Source organism: Pieris brassicae, chromosome 5 (genome assembly GCF_905147105.1).
Source record: "Pieris brassicae chromosome 5, ilPieBrab1.1, whole genome shotgun sequence".
NCBI lineage: Eukaryota > Metazoa > Arthropoda > Insecta > Lepidoptera > Pieridae > Pieris > Pieris brassicae.
The window spans coordinates 4,362,584-4,384,958 of NC_059669.1; the positions used below are offsets into that span (position 1 = coordinate 4,362,584).

General features: G+C 31.1%; 1 protein-coding gene across 1 annotated transcript; it reads right to left on the minus strand.

The window, feature by feature from the left end:
• Window positions 1-3,959: 3,959 nt before the first annotated feature.
• Window positions 3,960-20,323, minus strand: LOC123710091 (methanethiol oxidase). Its single transcript, XM_045661787.1, has 11 exons — window positions 20,217-20,323; window positions 16,531-16,682; window positions 13,137-13,322; window positions 8,933-9,092; window positions 8,465-8,576; window positions 8,033-8,230; window positions 7,469-7,578; window positions 7,210-7,394; window positions 6,385-6,534; window positions 4,614-4,732; window positions 3,960-4,363 (listed from the first exon to the last, which is right to left on the minus strand). Exons 1-11 carry the CDS (start codon window positions 20,224-20,226, stop codon window positions 4,315-4,317), a joined length of 1,431 nt encoding a protein of 476 aa, XP_045517743.1. The 5' UTR covers window positions 20,227-20,323; the 3' UTR covers window positions 3,960-4,314.
• Between the last annotated feature and the right edge of the window lie 2,052 nt (window positions 20,324-22,375).

Genomic DNA, 22,375 nt, shown 5'->3' on the forward strand with positions numbered 1-22,375 from the left:
TATAATAATCAAAAACGAAATGAAGGATATAAACATTAAATTAATTGTTACCGTATCTAAAACCAATATTAAATGATCAATAACTGAAATTTCATACCCTTAATATCATATAAAGTTACTATGTATTTACAATCATTATGGATGAAAATTATAGTGAGTGCCTTTTGAAAGTGTTTGCATTTCTTGACAGAGAAGTATGAAAAAAATACAATGAAATTCGATAAAGGCAGATAGATTACAAGTGACTGAAACCCGAAACACAAATATTAGTTTGATGCTTCAAATGAATGCTTTTATCCCTGGTTGGTTAGGTTACGTCATAATCCCATTTCATTACAGTCTAATTTCTGCGTTATAATTAAAGAACTCTTTGTCTCTTTTCACCACATTATTTGATAGAAAGAGACGAAAGATATCTCCAATAAAACTTACTGATTAAACACTTTCTAACGTTATAAACAAACATTGCGGTATTACGCACACATACAAGGGCAATATACTGGAAATTAATGTTCGGATTTCATAGTATTGTCTTTTGTCCTTTGTTAGCTTTTACACATTAAGAAAACACTTTTTTTTAATAACCCATATTTCACATTATCTCAAATATTTTTTTGGCTTCATCTACAAATGCCAAAGTGCTAAACAAGATCAGCGCGCTGTATTATAAAACAGATGTGATGTTTTACTTCTTGTAAAAAAATTCTAACCGACGCCAACAAAATTAATTTACAATTTGGTTCGTCCATACGCATTCGTTTACCCTTAACCAAAATTCACGTACTACTAAACGATTATTACACTGTCGGGAAAATTACGTAACCGCACACATGTTTAACCGTATTTAACTCCTTCATAACCATTATAGCGAAAGCCAAGCCCGCATTGTCCCAAATTCTAATATTTCTCTCGATTCAAATTACTCGTAACGTGTACTCGTGGATAACATACTATACTTGAATATATATTCTAGAGTTATTTGGTTTCAACGTACGTTTAGGTATCTATAATAAAAGGATAGCTTTAAAAAAAAGCTACTTTCAACAATTATAATAAAGTTAAAACTACAAGATTTTTAAATACAAAGACAAAAATCATATTAAATGTACACGCGTACCATATCTTCGCATGCAACAAATTATAAAAAGCATTTTAACTAACGACTCTTACCTCTGAGATCGTAGGTTCAATCCCTGGCATTGCACCAATAAATTTAATTAACGACTCTTAAGTCTGAGATTGTAGGTTCGATTCCCGGCCATGCATGGATTTTCTTTCTTTGTGCGCATTACATTCGGTTGAACGGGTAGGAAATCATCGTGAGGAAATCATCGTGAGGAAATCGTGCTTTAAGCCCAAAAAGTTGACAGCCTGTGTCAGGCACAGGAGGCTGATCAGTTACTTGCCTACTACATTGACTAAGGTTCATAAAACATTACAGACATCTGAGGCCCAGAACTAACTAGGTTGTTGCGCCACTGATTTATATTTATTTGTTGGCTTGTTATGACACATTATATCTGTAAAGTGTGTTTCAATAGCCACATTTCACCGTGTTTATCAATTCACGTGAAATTATTAAATTTGATACAGTTATACCGCAATGTTTGTTTAATTTAATTTAAAATACACTCGTAATATCTTCGGAAATTTGAAGGCGAAATATTGTTTTGCAAAGACAGTATATTATACGTATGCATTTACGAGTTACTGCCGCCAGCCGAGTCAACTGTAGATATAGCATATTAATTATCAATTAGTTATAAGCTCTTGACAATTAGCAGTTGATTAGTAACGACTGTTAATCATCGTAACAAGCGTAAATGTTTAATTGAATCAACTAAATATTGTATAACTGCTAATTTGGTATTATTAAGATTATTGTAATACTTATAAACACTAATATTAGACTTTATCTGAAGTTACCTACTTATCTCATTATATTGGATTTATAAAGATCATTAAAAAGAGTAGCGAAGTTTGCCTGTGCATCTCGCCCGGTATATACCCTTGATTTGTGACTGGTATAATAATAAGTTAGGTAAAAGTTAGAATCCCTACATAGTTACTTATAAATTAATTTTTATTTAATCAGTAAATTAATAAATCATTTGGCTTTCCTGCCATGGATACGTTACTCTTCGGAATCATTATATAAATTAGATACGTAAAATTAAAATACTTATATTTTAAAAGTTCACTCCCTTATATTTATCTCTATAATGATCTATAATATCCTATTTCGAATTTTCAAGATATTTTGTAAATACTCTTGGGCACACAGAAGTTAGGAGGGGATCAGGGGTCCATGCTTTCAAAATTCTAACGTATTCTTGCAAACATTGTGCCCGACCACCCGCAGTTCTATAAACCAGAACGAATAGGACGATGTGAGTGGGGTCCTTTCTGTGCCAAGGTCGATGCCAGATCAAAATGGCCGTTCACAGCTTTGTCATCAACGGTTGATGCGTGGCGAGATGCCGATAAGGCTTCGCTGTTATGTTGTCCTGTCTTTCACGATTGCTAGAAGTGGGTATACATCGTAGTGAGTCCCAAATAACCCTCCACCATAAGTCACTCGTAACAAGATAGGCTAACGAATTTCTCAACGATAAAAAAATAAATACTTCAGTCAGACAAAGCGCAGAGGTGATGAGACCTTGGAGAAACTGAACGTGGTGTGCACAAAAGACAAAAGATTGCGTGGCCCATCACCATCCAGATGGAACTGGATGGATGGATTTTTTAAAATAAAAATATTTGAATTTTAAATTATCACAATTACACCAAGAACCGAGAGCGGCTGTGTAGTACAAAAATTGGTTTAAGATAACTTATGTTTCATTATTATTAAACACTTAAAAGGATTAAGAAGCATTTGGGCTCAGTGTTTTTTTTCGAATGTCAAGAATTTCCAAGTGCGTGAATATTTAATTTTTCCAACTAAGAGGGGCATCGCAAAGCAATTTAAAAGTATTCGACCCCTTTTAATTTTTCATTATCCTAAAAGCAATCTCTTATCCCTATCTTATCAAGCTTAAATAGGATTTACTGATAACAAGCTATTTTTAACTTAGTATTGTCTTTTGTTAACATAGCTTTTACACATTTAAAGAAAACACTACTACTGGATTGAAATTTAAAATTATTTAAAATAATTATAAATTTATAATAATACATAGCTTCAGTCCGGTAAAAAAGCGTTTTTTAACTTAATATATATCTTAACAGGTATACGACATTCCTCATTTAGTCTAAAACTACTTGAAAAATCGTCTCTTCGTCGTCGAGGAAGACTACGAGTATGCTGCGCTATGACATCACGCTATGACAGAATTATCGCGGGCGAAACCGCATAACTGGTTATAAAAAACCATATATAGCAAGTGCTGTCAGTATAATAGAGATATTATGTCATTACATTGAAATTGACGCTTTGTCGTACTGGCCACTTTAACCTCAAATATCACCTCTTCCGCGCTCTTGGCCACTGCTGCTTCACGACACCGCTAGACCACACACTGCACAACAGCTACCAAATTAGAGGAGCTTCAGTTGGAATGTCTAAGACCGCCGTACTACCGTACCACCGCACTCCGCGGTTACGTTACAGTCCCGTTCGATTGTTTTTTTTAGTATAGGGATCAATGAATTACCTATAAGATAGAGATACTTTGATTAATTAAATATATTTTTTAATCAACTTTTTGTTTCTCCCATTCAAAACTCCAGCTCCATATGTAATAACCTTATATATATATAGAAAGTTTTTTACATTTAATTTTAGGTTAACCCTTGTCGTGTATAAAAAGAAGGATTTAGCACAACTTAACATTGCGAAAACAACCGCTTATATTGTATTTGTAGGCCCAAATCTGACGTGAAATTACAAAGTTTAACATATGAAAATAAATGTTACATTCGGGATCGTTGGACAGGAAATACGAAAATAAATCAACTCATATTATTACACATGTATTTCGCTTTTACAACTTTGTACAAAACATTCTAATATTGGATTACGCACGGTCGTTTAACAGTATTTTGGTAAAAGCTTAAAATAACATTGCAAGCGAGTGTTAATTAATATTTATAGCGTATACTCCGTTTGCACCGAAGACTCGTGTCTTAGTGCTAAGTTTTTGACATAGTCATACTTAGAACTAAGTCTCTAATAACACGCAAAGCAGCATCTTTAGCATCGGTTTCTAGTTATCAAATTTTCCATAGAACTAACAATAATTATAAGTGCAAACGGAAATTGAAAGCTTAATTTTAAATTCTTATTTTATAAAAAATATGAGCTTTGGCACACTATTCTTTAGCTAACCAAATATCTGAAGTGCAGTCCCCTCCAGGGTACCTGAAAAAGAAGATGAATGTCATCTAATAAGTTGCTTTTTAATCTATGAAAATAATCGTAAATTATTTTTCTCTATTCATGCCATCATTGTAATTATCACTGTGGCTTATGGATTTATGTGAAAATAATATATATTTACATAAATAAAAATATAATATATACGAAATAATATACATCAATCTGATTCCAATTAAAAAAACTTAACACTTAAATTATTTAACAAGTAATATTGTTCAATGTAAAAGACTACCTAATTTCGTGAGGTAAAACCGGGCCATTAGGTTCATCACCAAAATGCACAAGAAAATCTTCATCTAGCTTCAGTCCTCCGTTTTCGGTGTCCACATCTATTTTTAAAATCCATCCACCCTGGAAAAATATTGGGATTAGGAATTTCATCTTAGGAGCAGCGAAGGCAAATTCTGTTCAAAGCAGAAACATTTTTTAGTTCAAAGTTTACTACATCATACATAGTACTAAATCTACTGCATATTTAACAAAATATTCCATCTAAAATGTATGACAGTGGAAGTAAACATAAGTGTTTCACAAGTTACATTAAATTTTGATAAACTCAAAAACTACCACCAATAAAGGGTTTCCTAATACTGGCTTCATTTTATTTAATATATTATATTTTGATTATAGTTGAACATGTCGTAATAAAACATACCAACGTATGTACCAAATTCACTGCGGTCAAATGCGAGTTCAACATAAGAACATTTTAAGTCAAATGTATGCCCAGTCTACGCTAAGAAAGTACTTTAGTACTGATGGTACTTTTTCTAGTTTCTAGTCTCACCAAATATCACTACGAACTACATACCTATACTCGCTGTACACATTATCGATTAATGTAATGTTATTGTGTTTTTGTGACTTAGCTCACTACAATACCATAAAATAAACATGACATAATTAACATGTTTGGTATGTTTACGTGACCTATTGATAAAACAAAAAATAGTTTACGAAATTATATAACTTTATGACAATAATATTTATACGTTTAAGATTATTTCGCTTACTTCACGATTGTTTATTTTTAGCTCATCTTCTCGTTGTTTATAATTTTTGCTTTAATTTATTTATTACGGTGTTTTATATTTATTATTTTCTTAAGTGGAACGAAATTTAAATAAAGAATATTCACAGTGGGAAATATACGTGGAATTCAAATTTGGAATATATTTTATATAATACAAAGGAAAGCACATAAAAGCAGAGTTAGCTTTATATTAAATATAAGGAATCCGCATAACAGGCCGCCTGGGTCTAAAGTGCCGGTATATTACAAATAAAATACTTTGTCTTGGACCTTTGGTTGTGGAGCTGCCTAATGTTTAATAAAATGTCGGAATTCCACATTTCACCAAACTAATGTTCTTTCTACATATTACGTTGCTGGATAGCAATATTGTAGAACAGTTTATTTTAGACATCTCTTAAATACATTCGGATTTTTAAAAACATTTACTACGTGTGTGTGTATTGTAATAATATTCCAATGGGAAATAAATAATCCTTGATATTTATTCACTCGCAGATCATGCAGGTGATCGAACCTCCGACTTCAGAGATAAGGGTCACACTCTGAAGCCACGAGGTAACACTGCTGCTGTACACAATCTCCAGTGGTGAATTATGATTATGTATCTAAAGAACGATGTATACTGGTATTTACGTCCGTTTAGTTCACGACTGAGAAGTACTGAAAGCGCTTTAAACTCCCAATGGGTTGTATGGTAAACATTTTAATGCTTTACTATAATAATATAATTCAAATAACTATTATTAACTTACTGTGAATTGTAAATCAAGAAATTATATTCTCTTGTATATATCTATGGAATTGGTCAAAAAAATTATCAATGATAAATGTTTCATTGTAGTTGAACTAGATTTGATAAATATCAAATTATAGAAAGTTTTTATTCAAATACAGACGTAAGCAAAGGCCATTTATGAATAGAGTACCGTGTGTTAAAAGGATTACCGTAGATATAATTAAAACTTACCTCTTTGATCATTTGAGGATAAAATTGCTTATCCCAGGGTGAATACAGAGAGGTGGATGCATACAGCCTTTTTCCATCTAGAGATAGTTGTATCATCTGTGGACTGCCATAAAGCCTTTTTCCTTTTACAGTTACAAGCTTTGGTGGATCCTGATGCAAATAAATATTTAAATAAGGTATATATTAATAGATGATTTTTAGGTCGTTTAATACAATACTGAATTAACATTTTCATTATAATTGTGCAAACTGTGTTATTGAACTTACATTATATATATTTTTTCTGCTATGTTACAAATAAAGAGTAGAATTTTAAACTTTCCTAGGTAAGGAAAGGTTTAAAATTGTTAATATTTAAGCACTACACTATATCATCATATTATGTACATATATCATGTTGAGTAAATCTATTTAATTGTATCGTAATTTATATCTAAAAATTAATTATATAGAACTGCACCATTGAACTTAATATACTTTTGCATTTTCACTTCCTATAACGGAAGAAACGGAAAGTCTCTGTCGATAATAAATAAGTTAGAACTAGTATTTCGAAAACAAATCTACATTTAAAAAGCGAATAAAACTTCATTCATTTATTTTATTTGAACACAAAAGAGGAGATTAATAACCAAACGAAATACTAAGTTAATCGCTCGAACAAAGCAAATAATCGTAAAAACATTGAAACAAAATATTGGATTGCGCAAAACCGTTGAGAGTAATTTAACGAACAAAGGGCGGAATGAAAGGAATGATACAGCGAAAAGGTAATTGTGTGAAGTCATGAAGTACTAATTCGTTAGAAAAGGAGAATATTATCACCTCCAATTTCTTGTCATCGATTACTTTTAGGTCGTTGTTCGCTATTTGCCCGCCAAGGAAAATTTGTCCAACGAGCTTTGGATTTTTCGTATCTGATATATCGTACTGTCTCACATCCCCGTGCAGCCAACATGATAAGTAGAGGTACTTATCGTCCAATGACAACAATATGTCGCCTACCAGAGCTTGAAAAATGAAAATCTCACGATAAAACACACGAGAAAATAGCGCTTATACTCGTAAATTATAAAACTGTTACCATTAATTTCAGTTTCAACTCCATCTTGTAACACAGTTTTAGCTGGAATATCGATTGGAATATCGATGACTTTATCGGTATTCCATGTTCCATTGCTGTTTTTGTAAAATCTAAAAATAGTTTTGCTACAGTAGACAAATAAATGATATTCAAAATATGGTATATTAGAAAGATGATTAGAAATGTTCACTAATTACGAGCATATTAAAACACTTTTTTTAACATAAATTATAAGATTAGAAAAAGAGATGTGACAAACGTTTCTTTCTGATCGAATCTGATAAAATTCTTCATAGAAAGTTCTTATATGCAGTTAACAATCGGAATGACAAATAGTATAGATGCAAATAAATGTATAATTGGCCGCTTAAAACTTTTAAACTTACAGAGTTTACAACTCTATAGTTTATGTACTTGCAGGGACTTTACAAAATTACAACATTATTCTCATATTTTACGCTGTTAAAACTCTTCCTTTTAAATACAAGATATATAGAAAATATCAATTCCTAAACCCAATTATAGTTCCGTTCCAATTCGGTTTCAATAACCATTGATTCCTACCTGTATACGTTTCCCTGTACTGCACACCCAACAAATCCCTCAGCGGCTTTGGGATTATGTAGGAATCTGGTCTCAAGGGGTGCAGACCCTTCCATCCCTAAATCTATAACTTGAATTAACTCGTGCGTCGACCAGCGGTAAAAATTGAGACTGGTTCCATACAGTTCTGGATTGGATACATCCGAGGGGTGGAAACCTCTGAAAAGAAAAGCAAAAAAAAACGTGATACATTTTCAAACTTAAAACACAGTTTGGTCGTATTGGTTCATATTTCAATATGTTGTGATACAGTAAATTTAATTAAGAATATCCAAATCGTCGTGAAAAATAACTTAAAATGTCAATAGGGCACGTGAACAAAAATAAATAAGTTCATTATTATAAATTTAGAATGAATATGAAACTATTGCGGGTATGGTGAAAGTGTCATACGTTTTAAAATGTTTCGGTGAACCCCATTCAGTTGTGATCATAACGTCGTGGTACGGTTGATACCAAAAATCGTAACCAAATTTGGCTTTCTTCTCTCCTTTTACCCAAGAACCTAAAATAATAAACAAAATTAAACAAAATTAAACGATATATAAACATATATCGTTGATTTGTATTTATGCTTGGCGTATTTACAACAACAAACACCAAATCATATTTTTTATAATAAACAAACATCAAGACTACTTATTTACTATAAGGATATCATGCTTTAATAGAGTAAATCATTAACTTGATTATTTTTGTAGAAATTGAAATCGAAATAGTGGGTCAAAAACATTCGTGCCTAAATAAAACTCGTTGAAAGTCATATTAGCACGTACCTCATGCCCGGGTTCGTACGTAGCTGGTCATGCATACCATAATATAATTAAGTGTACGGTCTATTAATTAAATATCCTTAATTGCCTGTAATTTTCAAAGTCTTCGAATCAATCAGCACAAAATCTCCTTTTCCATTTTCCTTTGCGTCGCCCATGGTGGAAATCATGACCTCTCCACTCGCCAGGCAGTGTACCGAGTGTGGGAAACTGCAGTTGAACGACCTCATTTCTGAACCATCGATTACCTGGTAATGAGATTTTCGGCATAAACTCTCCATGAAAAAGATATTGAACGGATAAGATCCGACAGACAGGCTGTTGGGAATTGCTGTTAGCCTGCGATTTGGAACATCATTTTTAAATGTTATTTCTAATCTGTTGTTAATGTTGAAACCGGTTTTCATTTACGATAGTACTTTAATTTAGTTATGCCTTTATAAATCTACAGAAAACGATCTACATCATTTAGACTGAAGTAAATTAAGAAAAATATGGAGTAATGAAGAATGTCAATCATTATTCGTAAACACTCTATAAATCTAACAGCTGTTAATTATGTATTTTTTAAGACTATGCAGTACGCCGAAGTAAAGATATCTAGATATGTTAGAAATCAATATTGCTAGATAATATAATGTACACTTATTAACATTTATAAAAATATTAAGTATCCTAAATATACTTTACTTCTAGTACTCAAATTAAGGGCCTGGAACTGACGAGATCAGGCTAGAAACTCTGTTGTGTTTTGTTCCATAAGGTGATTATTAGGAGCCGCACCATACTTATGTAAATACAACATTTTATTCAAAAACCAATTATAAAATGATTTACGTTTAACGTTTCCCAAAAATTGGGTCATATTTAATGCTAATGTCAGACATCAAGCGAAATGATACAAGTTAACGGGCAGTTTTAAGATTCACATTAAAAAGTAAATAACAAATTCGTTATTAGTTCAATTTTAAATAACGTTTTACGGAGTTAAACATATGTGTTTGTTTTAGTAGTAGTAATTTATGATAGTAGTATCTCAACGAATAAGTATCGCAATACAGCGGGGAAATGTCACCATTAACTAACACAGGGACCAAACTTTTAAAATTTGATTCATTTTTTAATTAATCAATATCTTATTAGTAATATTGTTTTGAATATCATTATACTGTATATTTGTGTTTGACGCAAATAATGGTAATTGCGCAAGTCCATCGTTACCAACAAAGACACGAAACCTACATACCTGATAAATGAACATTTTAATAGACACAAAATCCTTAAAGAATTGATCTAAAGAGATGTGTGGACAGTTTCTTGATACTTGTATAAATTGTTAACTTTTAATATTGAACTGTAATTATCTGAAAATTAGGTGAAACCCCATGCTAATGAGTTTGACATCAACCGAAATGTTGCAAGTTTGTGGACGGATTCAAGATGGAGGTGTAATTTCACTGGTGAACTATGTTCTATGGAATAATTATCGACGTTACCAACTTGATGAATGACTTAATTGGGAATACCAATTAACTAAAACTTAACTTAAAATGATTGATATGGTAAAGGTCAGCGATGGCGTAGCATATTCTAAAATAGATTACAGATATTATTCATAAAAACTAAGTAGTTTTGGACTGTTTTATTAATGAATTGGTTAATATATTTACTTGGTCTATTGTCACCGTGACCACGCACGCTGAAAAGCACGCGAAACGTCGGTAAAAAATTTAAAATTTAGAATTATGTAAATAATTATAAATTTTAATAATAATACATAGCTTTAATCCGTTCAAAAAGTGTTTTTCTTAATATATTTGTTTTTATTAGCAAGTAGTTTATTTTAGGTCTCATCGAGTTCATATGTAAAAAAACGAACCAACAATTATTTTAAATTGAATAGTATTTTGAATTTACGATAAAATGTAGGAGCATGACGTGATTCGGGTAATATAAAGTTGAATATAATAATCCACAATTTTTCTTAACAGCCATGGAGGTGGTCAGTTTTTGAACTTTCTAAATCCTAGAACAAAAGTTCTAATCGCCAAAATTAGAATCTATGATAATGTTCATATGTCTCAGTGTTACTTATATGTCAGTTGTCTTGTTTAGCGAGTTTTTAAATAACATAATAAGTTTTAATATGTATGTGAGAGAGTTAATACTATGGCTGCGTCCATGCGTCGGGTTGTCTCTCTCCCTAAAATATGGCTAGGGGGCCGACGGCTGGCCATGCGTCATTCTCGTACACTGGTGCTACTTGTGGTGACTAGTCGTACTTGAATTCGTGTATTCGGTGATGTTAGTTATTTCAACTATGTATTTCCGTGTTGTTCCTACGAGAATGTAACTGCGTGCTCCTATTTCACCAAGCCTGCAGCTGATAGAAGACCTTTGACAATATGAGACAAATCTTTGTTTTTAATTTATTTTATAATTATTTATTACTTAAGATGTCATGTGGAACATGGTGTAATGGTTACAGCTCCTTACAAACGTTGTGTAAAACAAAAAAACTTGCCGATTAAAAAGAGTGGCGGAGACTTTATTGTCATTTCTTCTCTTTCGTTCTACGCCCTTGATTCGAGAAGTGGCAGTAAATGTAAATTTAGAAGCATTTAATGTATATTTCTTTTTTTGACGTTCATAAGTGTACAGTGTGTTATCTATATGAATAATGTTTTTTGACTTTAACTGTGAAACTTTTATGTATTTTATTTAATATGTAAAACCCCAAACAAAACCCCACCCATACAATTATTTCAGTATAAATCTCATAACATAGATTTTTTTCTATTTAACTTGAATAAATGTGAACCCAGTATTTGAACAAAAGTTTGTTTGATTAACCTTGATGCTCGACAGAAAAATAAATATGTTTTTACGATAAGATGTATTTGACGTTTATTATTTACATAGTTATTAATACATTATTCAATAACCTTATTTCAAATATATTTTGTATATACAAAGTTTTAAATAATGTTTTTTATCTCTCGCAATCAATTCTTTTATTAAAATAGCGTGGTCTAATTAAAATAAAACTTAGAAAGTGTTTATGTAATTTACCCTGATTGAATTTTTCTTCATAATGTGTTCGTTTCTACCAGTTTTGTATATATAATTTCACTGTCCGATCGGTTGCGAACTTTCATAAACAATAGAATACTTATAGACTCCAGCGTAAAAATAAGTTGTTTGAACCGCTTGCTACACGCTACACCAACTGGTGCATTAAACATAATGTTTATTTAAAAAGTAACATAAAAATTCAAATTTAAAAGTTTTATAAATGCAAACAAGATTTAGCGAGTTCCACGTTAAGTAATCAAATTTTTAAGTACTTCGACAGCGAATTTTATAGACTCGTCTCGACTTTGCACTACTTTCCTATTTGTTAAATATTGCACGGTACTGGAAATCTCTGATTTACATATAAATTTATTCTTCAGGCGAAATTGCGATTATTTTAATCTTATAAGGTAGCTCAATTATAATTGAATCACAGAGAAAAAGCGTCGCTTAAATAAGTAACAATCCCATCAAAACTGGAAATACCAAGCCAGTCGCGGCTGACCTACCGCTAGCGCTATATCAGAAAATAATTGCTAAAACAAATTTATGAATAGCAATTTTATTTGAAGAAGTTTCGGTTGTGCGCTCAAATTTTTTATAAATATTACAGGTTTACATCGATAAATTCTATAAATGCAATGACAGACGTTTCAACCAGCTGCCATATCATACTGAAGCTGTCAGAACAATGCAACCATAATATATTTGAAACGTCAATGAAAATATAGCAGAATATTCGAATTCGGGACGTATTACTGAAAAGCTTTTATAGTATCATATATAAAAAAATAACCTTTCGCAGTGTGGTGCTTTAAAAATTATAAATCTAAGTTACAAATGAACTGTCTAAGGTAAGATTTAATATTGTTATGTCATACTGGTATTAATATGAATAAGTTATAGACATATAGTTTTTAATATGTATTTTACTTGCACCTAGGTGGTAGTTTATAAAGAACTTTTAATAAAATTCTGTATGAATAAAAATAGCCAAATCGCTTCGCCAGAAATTTAATTGCTTTTTGTTTGTCGAGATAAAATGCAAATTTTATTTGTTGTTTAGTAATTATCTAAATAACATTGTTTCCTTTGCTTTATTTACGTTTACGCTTGGTTTTATTTGAAAAAAATTTTATCTTTTATTAGCACAAGTTTATATTAGTGTTTCGAGTTTGTTATTCTGCATTAAAGCTTATTAACATTCAACTAGTTACCTTATGTAATTCTGGTTTCCTGGGATTTGTACCAACATCAAAAATATAGACATTACATGAATGGAGACTTGGACAGACGAGTAGGTCCCTCTTCAGTTCTGGTCTATCGTAGCAGCTGGAGCACACATTCCACCCACTATGGTGCAGTTCGTTACCTACTGCCCCAGTATAGGTCCTGTGTATGACCTACAGAAGACATCATTTGTCAAAAATGGTCTGATTATAACAAATATTTTTTTATCCGTTTACAACTGCATTGTACAAATGAGGAAACCCGCTTGCCTTAGACCCAAAAAGTCGCGCGGCGTGCGTCAGGAACACTTGTAAGTTAAATTAACAAATGATCATGAAACAGATACAGAAACCTGATGACAAGACCTAAAAGAGGTTGTAGCGCCATTGATTTATTTTATTTTATTTGAATTTATGATTTATAATGTTCGTTATTTCTGTATAAATTCTAGGACGAGCAAACAGTGCAAGCTGGTCGCTGTATTATATCTATAACCGTTATTATAACCAACCAAAGTTTAACCGACTAAGCAATAAACCGTGATGTTTTTATTTGGATGAAGATCGTATTCAGAATTTTGAATATAGGTAATACAGAGTTTCAAAATCGTTGGATTGTTAAGACCTTCCCAAGGTCAAGGTTTTGGTAGATGCTAAAAACTGAAGACTAATAATAATAATAATAATAATTGTGATTAAAATAATATCGAAGAAAATCTTTAAAATCAAGTAAAATTATAACATCCTAAAACCCTATATATTTATAAAGGTAAAGAACTATATGGTTCTAACCTAAAGAAATTCACTAAGCAGTTTCAATACACTTACACATTCAATTCGATACGCTATTTCTAAACTGCAATAGTATTGAATTTCATATAAATACGAACTGCGAGGCGAGAGAGCACGTATTTTTTGCAATCGATATATTTGCTGTAAGACTGAGATTGCATGTTACTACTAAAACCCCTGTCCAAACGTCGATAGAATGAACCAATATTTGCAGCGAACAATTCGCCGTTCAATGAAAACTCACCCACCGACTCGAACTTTCATGGTTATCGGATTTTACTATTCGTAGTTTTATTTATCCAACTCTTTACGAATTCCGATTTGTTGAAACACAATATAGTGTAAATAAAGTTAGACTTTATTGATGTGTGCAAGCGATAATAATAATCACGAACACACTCTGATCTGTGAAATTCTGAAGTCTAGTGTCAAAATCCTGTTGACAGATGAAGTAAAAGCTTTGAGAAATTAATGTTGAATTTGCGTGAAAGTGAATACATTTACTTTAAACGTTTATAGGATTTTAATTTAATATATTAATTATTGACCAGAAATATAATTAAAAAAAAGGGTAACCGCCATCATTGTGGTACGTGGCACAATAGAGCACCATACCAGAAGGTCCCGTGTTAGATTGATGGTCTGCCGAAAGCAGGGGTGACCTGTATATAAATTATTATTCACAAAAAGGACATTCGTTGTTTAAAATATTAAAGTAAACCTCGAAAGTACTAAACGCAATAGTAAAATTAATATGGCCGCGGTGAGTCCTTATTGTTTATTCATAAAATTAAAATATTTAATTAGAGATACGTCCATGTTAAATTTTACACTTGTCTTACAAAATTAGCAGTTGATACAAATAAAATGCTATTTTCTAGAAACGACACAGCAACTAGACAATAACGCTCCGGTAATCCTGGACTTTAGGATTCAACTCGGGAAAGTATCATTGTGTCCGACGCAGATCGGAACAAACAAGGGTAAAGCTACTATTTACTATACATGTGAATTGTAAAAAGTAAGCAGACATTTGTACAATTTCATAAGCTGGAGCGGTATTATATTAATTGTTTTGTTTTATTAATCTTTTGATAATGATTGTTCATTATTGGTTTACGGAGAAGTGCGTCACTAAGCCACAAAGGATTATTATACCCATTTCACTTTACAAATTTTGTAATGAATTCAATAGGAGGATTCAATGTCCACATTATCGATCCTAAACGTAATAGATGACAAAGAGTAAGTAATAAAATAACAATTTAGTTTAAATTTATCATATTCAAGAAGTATATTAGGTATCATTTTATAGTATACAAATCTGACATAGTAACGTGTTATGACTAAGCCCCGTTATCTACGCTCAGTTTGGGGGCAAAGTGATGGGGCAGTTTCGATAATTCTCACTAACATATCAAAAGATCTGATTCACACTTAACAGAGCCCTGCAGCTATAGTGATTAATTAAATAAACTAGCTGCCCCCGCGAACTTCATTTCTCCTTAATGTGGTTTTAGTTAGCCTTAATACCGTTACACGAAAGAATAATTTCACTGTATTATCGTCACTACAATTTGAATTTGATTAACACTTCGGTCTAAGTAACACGTGGTTGGCTATGCTAACACCAAAAATTAAAAAAGTAAAAATAATTGAATTTCACGGTATTTCGTTTACTACAAAATAAATTTAATTTATACTTTAGACTCAACAACACGTAGTAATCATGATATTGAATTGTAGCTTATATGACACGTTTGTCGGTTTACCATAGCAGTGCCATCTATTGATTACTTACTCAATCCAGTCGAAAAGTATCGACATCTGTAAGAATCTTTTGGAGTTAACAGATAATTGTGACTGTCAATTAATTATAGACAAATAATTTGCAAAAAAAATTGCGACTATAATTAAAGATCTAAGCTATCCTATCTCTTAAGTTGGACCAGACTGCTCACGGTATGCCAATTTAATTTAAAAACGGGTAAGTAGTTTAGGAGTCCATCGCGGACAAACATCGTGACAGGAGATTTATATATATTAAGATAAGAAATGAAAGATTTCATTGTTATTATTATAATTATAAGTATCTCTAATAATAAATTAACAATATTTTATCTAAATTATATGAAGCCAAACGTAGTCGCATGCTTGTAAAAATCCATTTTAAAAATGAAACATACGTATAACACAGACTGCAGCTTAGAATTTTCTCACTGCACATATTGTATAGGTAAAATTAATGATTATGACAAATGAAATGATTTATGTCAAAGAAACCTAAAATAAATAAAGACAAGAAAAAGGACTCTCGACTATTTTATAGGAAGCAACATCACTATTTTAGCTTGCCCCCAAACTGAGCATTAGATAACGGAGTCTAGTTATGACAGTATATACCGATCTTGTTTTGAGTCTTAGCAGAAACAGATTAAAAAAAAGAACAATAATTAAAATAAGGCAAATTTGAAGTACTTAGTGAAACTTAACAGCAGGTGTAGGCTAAATTACACTTAAGCATTTAAATTAGTCTACAGCTTTAAAACAATAAAGTGTTCTCATAAACAAGAATTTCTGTGTGTTTTACCTGACTATAAGTAGAGGATTTAGGATTTACGTCGACCGTAGCAACATAGTCCTGCTTCGTTTTGTCGGGTTGTACACAGATCACGTATAATAGCTCCTCTCTAGGGCCATTGTGAAATGCGTCTAATGGTGACGCGTAGCCGGGACCTTTGCCTGTAAAAATAGAAACAAGTGTATCGAATATGCTAGAATAGATACTTTATTTGCCAATTTATTATAGGTTTGCACTATATATGTCCTAATAATAACATTAAAATATAATTTTCAGAATTTGTACGGAACATTTCAGAACATTTTTTGCTTGAGTGGTAAACAAATATTATTGAGATAAACGCGAATATAATTTATAAATGTTTGGACGTAACATTCGTCATGGTTAGAATCTGCTGTATCATGTTGAAATATAACAATTTGATATAAGTGATGAAATTGTTGTTGTTTATAACACACTGACGTTATTAATTGAGATATCGATATTTATGTATTTTAAATAAAAATGATTTGCAAAATATGTCGCTAAGAGCAAACCTCAAAGAGTTCTGGAACAATCTAGTTTAAAAAAATGTATATTTTATGCTCTAAAGAAACTAATTTATGGATTTTAAGGAGAATTTTTAGGGAGAGAATTTTTTTATTTAATTACACGGAAAATCATAAAAAAACTATTTTAAAGCGTTAGAATCAAATTTTTTGAAGTGAATTGAATAAAACGAATTCTGCAAGTACTATGTTATAGTTGTTAATATATTCTTATTTACAACAAAAAATACTGAATATTTAAAAAGTTAGTAAGTTTTCTTTACTTCTTAAGTTTTTTTTTCGGAAAAGCGGACAGTCTCTATGCGGTATCAGAACAAAATGTTCCATATGTTGGTATGTAGCTACTAAAAATTTGGGCTACATAAATATCGAAAAAAGGAAACGAATTTCGCGAAAACAAGATTAATTAAAATTCCTTCAAAAATGAAATGAATAATTATCTGAAATCATATTTAATCGAAATTATCTACATTCCTAGATTCTATTCTATTTTTAAGTAACATTTCACAAAAACCTGTGAAAAATTATTTCTGACTCTGTGGGTAACCTGATACGGAGCTCAACCGAAATAAATGAATCCGCCACTCAATCACAGTCCCCTCGGCGGAAAACAATAATTTAATAAATCTTACTATGTCTATATTAAGACAAATAATATGAAAGGTCCTATACGAAAATGTTTATAGATGTTTATTTAATTTAAGTGTAGGAACTAAACGTTTCATTTCAAATGTGCGTGTTGTTCCCACGAGAATGTAAGTGCGTGCTCCTATTTCACCATGCCTCCTGCTGATAGAAGACAAATCTTTGTTTTTACTTCATTTTATTATTATCAATTACTTAATATGTCATGTGGAACATGGTGTAATGGTTGCAGCTCATTACATAACCTTATGTAAAACAAAAACTTAAAGAGAGTGGCGGAAAGTTGATAAATAATTCTTCTCTTCCGTTCTACGCCCTTGATTTGAGAACTGTCTTTAAATGTAAATTTAGAAGCATTTCATATACATTTTTTTTTGATGTTCATAAGTGTACATTGTGTTACCTATATAAATAATTGACTTTGAATTTTTGAAAAATGAATTTATATATTTATAAGTCTTGAGTATGAATATCAGTCTTGCTGCTCTTAGCGTTAATAACATAAAAGTGTATTAAAATTAAATAGCTATTACAGATTTGTTATAACATACAGTGGTAAAAAGTTTGAAGGGTATCAAATAAGGGCTAAAATTACACAATGAGCGACATAGAGGGAGCGTCCCTCGCAATTCGGTAATCGCGTCAGGTAATGCCTGCATATAAATTACTCCTTTGTTCTACGTAATCTCATCAGTCGGCTATTGTTTGTTTATCATATGAATGCCGCTAACTATGTTTGTTACTGTCAAATTGCTGTATTACATACGCGCATTTTTCGTTGTGTAGTTTATGGTTCTTTGGAAGGACGAGTTTGGTTTACAATTGAATGTATTGATGCTTTGTAGATAAAAGTTGTTGTCTATGTATCTAAAACATAACTAGCAATTCAAATATGGAATAAAAAAGAAAAACATTTTGAATGAAAAATGTTTTTGTTTTTTTTTGGTGGTACTTAGATTTTTTATTGTAGCCGATTAAGTAAAATAGTATTTCCTGTTTTATTAATCATTTCACAGAAGCAATTATTTTACAAACGTTTAATTTTTTTATTTATCACAGTACCCGTAATTTGGTACCCTCTTTTCTTGAAGGACCGTCAAGAAAAGCAAAAACTGCCTCAAATAACGCCCAGTTGTAGAACGACGAACATCGGATAGATATGGGTGCTGCCCTGACGTCCGATGATAAAACTCAGATGTAGGTATTAATCCGAATAACTCTGAACGATGTCCACGGTAAATGCGGTAGAAAATGCAGAGAGAGATGTGTATAGTAAATTATATATTAAAATATATTATAGTAAAATATATTTTTGGTATTTTTATTGGTGAAATAAAAATATAATAACATCCATGAACTTGGTTAGACTGATACTAAAGTATTACAATATTCAAAACAATTTAAGTATATTGCAATACGCACATCAAACATAAAATCTAGTTTGTAAAAACCCTTTAAAAATCATATATCTTTTAAGTCTTTTTAATATAATAACTTATAAAGGTTTCCTTTATACTTTTGATGGGAGTTGTGATAGCTTTTGAGGTGGTTATTTTATTTTTATTTTACAAGAACCTCTTCGAAAACTGTGTCAACTAATTGAAGGGTTTTATTTTGTTATTTCTTAACCCTTTGAAGCTTGTTGATACGAATTTTATATAAAGAGGATTATTTAATATTGTTATTTTGCTATGTAAACTTAAGAAGTTTTTAAATTATTATGATATTAGTGAAAAATAATATGATTTGTAATATTATGTACAGACAAGAATTAAAATTCGCTTCAAATAAAAACCTACGAGTCGTAGCAATTACTGTGTATTATTAGTGTTCATTTTTAATAGAAATTATAAAAAAAATATAATCAGAGAAATATAAACATAATATTTATAATTCTCTTACTCGGCAGGTATTCCTGATAATATAAAAACCTTATAGGAACTATACTCTAGAACTAAGAGTATGTATAAATTTATGCTTAATTTGGTTGGAATAGAATTGAAATAGAACAAATTAACGGTCGTAATTGCCTCTAAATGATTAGTTAGAAATTGGAGCTAGACACATATTGTATAACAAAACAGTACGAACTTTACAAACAGCAAAAATACTACAAAACCGTATATTTAATAGTCACTCATTGGTTTTTATTAATTCCATATCATGTGGAGAGTCGTGAAGTGAGTTCCACTATCAATTTGGAAGCATGAGCAGTAATATGTTTTTATTTTAAATGTGTATGTTCGAACATGAATATTTGTAGTTTTATCACATACATCAATATACACTCTATAATTCAACGTCTTATAGAGATTCAAGATAAGCTTTTATCAAATACAACGTCAACGCTAAATATTATATATTATTATCACCAACTAATTACTGCCTCGTAATAATTTGTATAGCCATCGTAGTCATAGTATTTTTTTTAAATGTATTAGAATAACCAATGAATGTTGCCCTTACCTAGCTTCAAGTAATATATTATTAAATTTTACTTACAGCAAGACATTTCAACGTTTACACACTTAACAGGTCGAGAAATTACTAGTGAGTAGTGACTAATGTTATGCTGTGAATGATACCGGTTCAACTAGTGCTGGTGATATTGATACAGAAATATCGTAGTACCACGAAAAAACGTTACTGTATTACGCACCTACTGCGGCAAGTTGTGTTGCATGACTAGACATTTATTTTATTTTGAAAATATTGTAGCCAAACTTAATACCTACTTAACCGATTTTATAATTAGGATACTTCGATATTCCTGAGAAATAATTAACTAAGATATATTATACTTTACGTATAATTAATCATATAAACTAATAATAAGGATCTGAAATATTTAACCTTTTATCTAGCACCCAAGGGTTTTTTAAATCATCTATTAATATTCAATTATATACTGAAAGGTATTTAAGTTTTGTAATGGCAAATCGGTTTATAAGACTTCTTTTTATAATACCCATGAAAGCAATTTTCCATCTATAAAAGAGGTAATTTTTTTTGATAGCCTATGGGCAAATTGCAATCTTTTTGCCCTTATTAATAAGTTAATTTATTTATTAAACGTAAAGTTTAAAATATGCTATCTTAGTTATTTGTTGCTTGATTATCATCAAAATTTAAAAAAAAATGTTATTCAAAGTAAATTGTAATGTTTTTGTTGACAAACAAAATACAGTAAATTTCATTACTGTAAAATCTGGAGGTTTTTTATCTAAGATCCTATAATCTATATGTAATCCTGCACATTTAAATGACGATTATTTAATGCAATAATTTATTTTGTGCGGTATTAGTTTACAGTCTAAAGTTATTTTACAATAAAGTTTTATATTTTATTTTATTTCTTGCCATAACGTAATGTGAATCTTAATACACTACCTTTTTGCGCAAATACGACATTACATACTATATGCCAATATATGTATCCGTATATAAATATTATTGTCTAAAGTAAATAAAAGAAAGTTCCAAAAGTTTGATAATTGTTCTACAAATAATGGCTATGATTTATACTTGTATAACTGTTTTATAAATAGTAAATGATTTTGACGGCTATAATTTATTTTAAAGAATATACATTACAGTATTCGTAATTACACATACTAAAGATATATAATAGAGACAATACATATTGAAATACGTGAGAGTATCATTTTGGCGCGTAATTTAAATTAGTATTTAATAATAACAGCTGTATTATATAATAATTGTGTTTTTTAAATGCAGACGTCTAACATATATGGTAAAATTTAAACGCCTTATTGAATCAAAAGAGCAAGAATATAATCCTAAGTAATGTTAGTGAATTATCAAAGCTATACTTTTCAGCGAAATCTACAGAAATAAAATACAGTAGTGGTACGTACGTGCTCTGTCTGCAAATTGTCTATTCACTTTCTGTTAGTCTTTGAAACTTATATCCTATATAACTACTTGCTTTATATTTTACAGTTCTTTAAACTAATTTACACTAGCACATCATCGTTCACGTACACTGCGGTCTTTATGTATGTGTGTGTGATCTTGCATTATACGCCTCAAACTTGAATGTTGGTGAAATTCGTGTCTAATTGAAATATGCCTACTGATATTTTTAAACAAAATTTGCCAGAGAGCTTTATCCTTATTTTTCCACAATAAATCCGCAGTTTTCTCCTTAATCCTACGCATATTTTCTTCCAGTCTCCTAGCTTTTATTTCCATTTGTATGAGGGAACGGGTCGTATTTGTCAAAAGTCGGTACAGGTATTCTTTTCTTCTCGTTTTCCTCGGTTCCAAGACTGTCGCATTTATCTCGGACTCGTATTGAATGGAGTCTGTCTGAATTTTGTTTGTAGTGTCGGATTTTATGTGAAGTAAAATAGCGGCGAGTAAAATTGCGAATACGAAACTTAGTAACATAGATAGTTTTGCGTGGCTGAAGAGGGGTTTCGATATAAAATTCATGACCGTGCATTATTTATTCACATTATGTTTGAGAACTTTGTTGTGTAAATATCTGAGTACTAAGCAACAAGTCACGTGCGTGGAGGAACGCGTGAGGCGCCCTCTCGCGTCGTCGACAAAAACGGTACTGCGTGGGTGAAGGATGTAACGCCTGACGCCGCCGGCCAGTGCGACGCGCCCTGTTATTTTCACGTTGAGTTTTA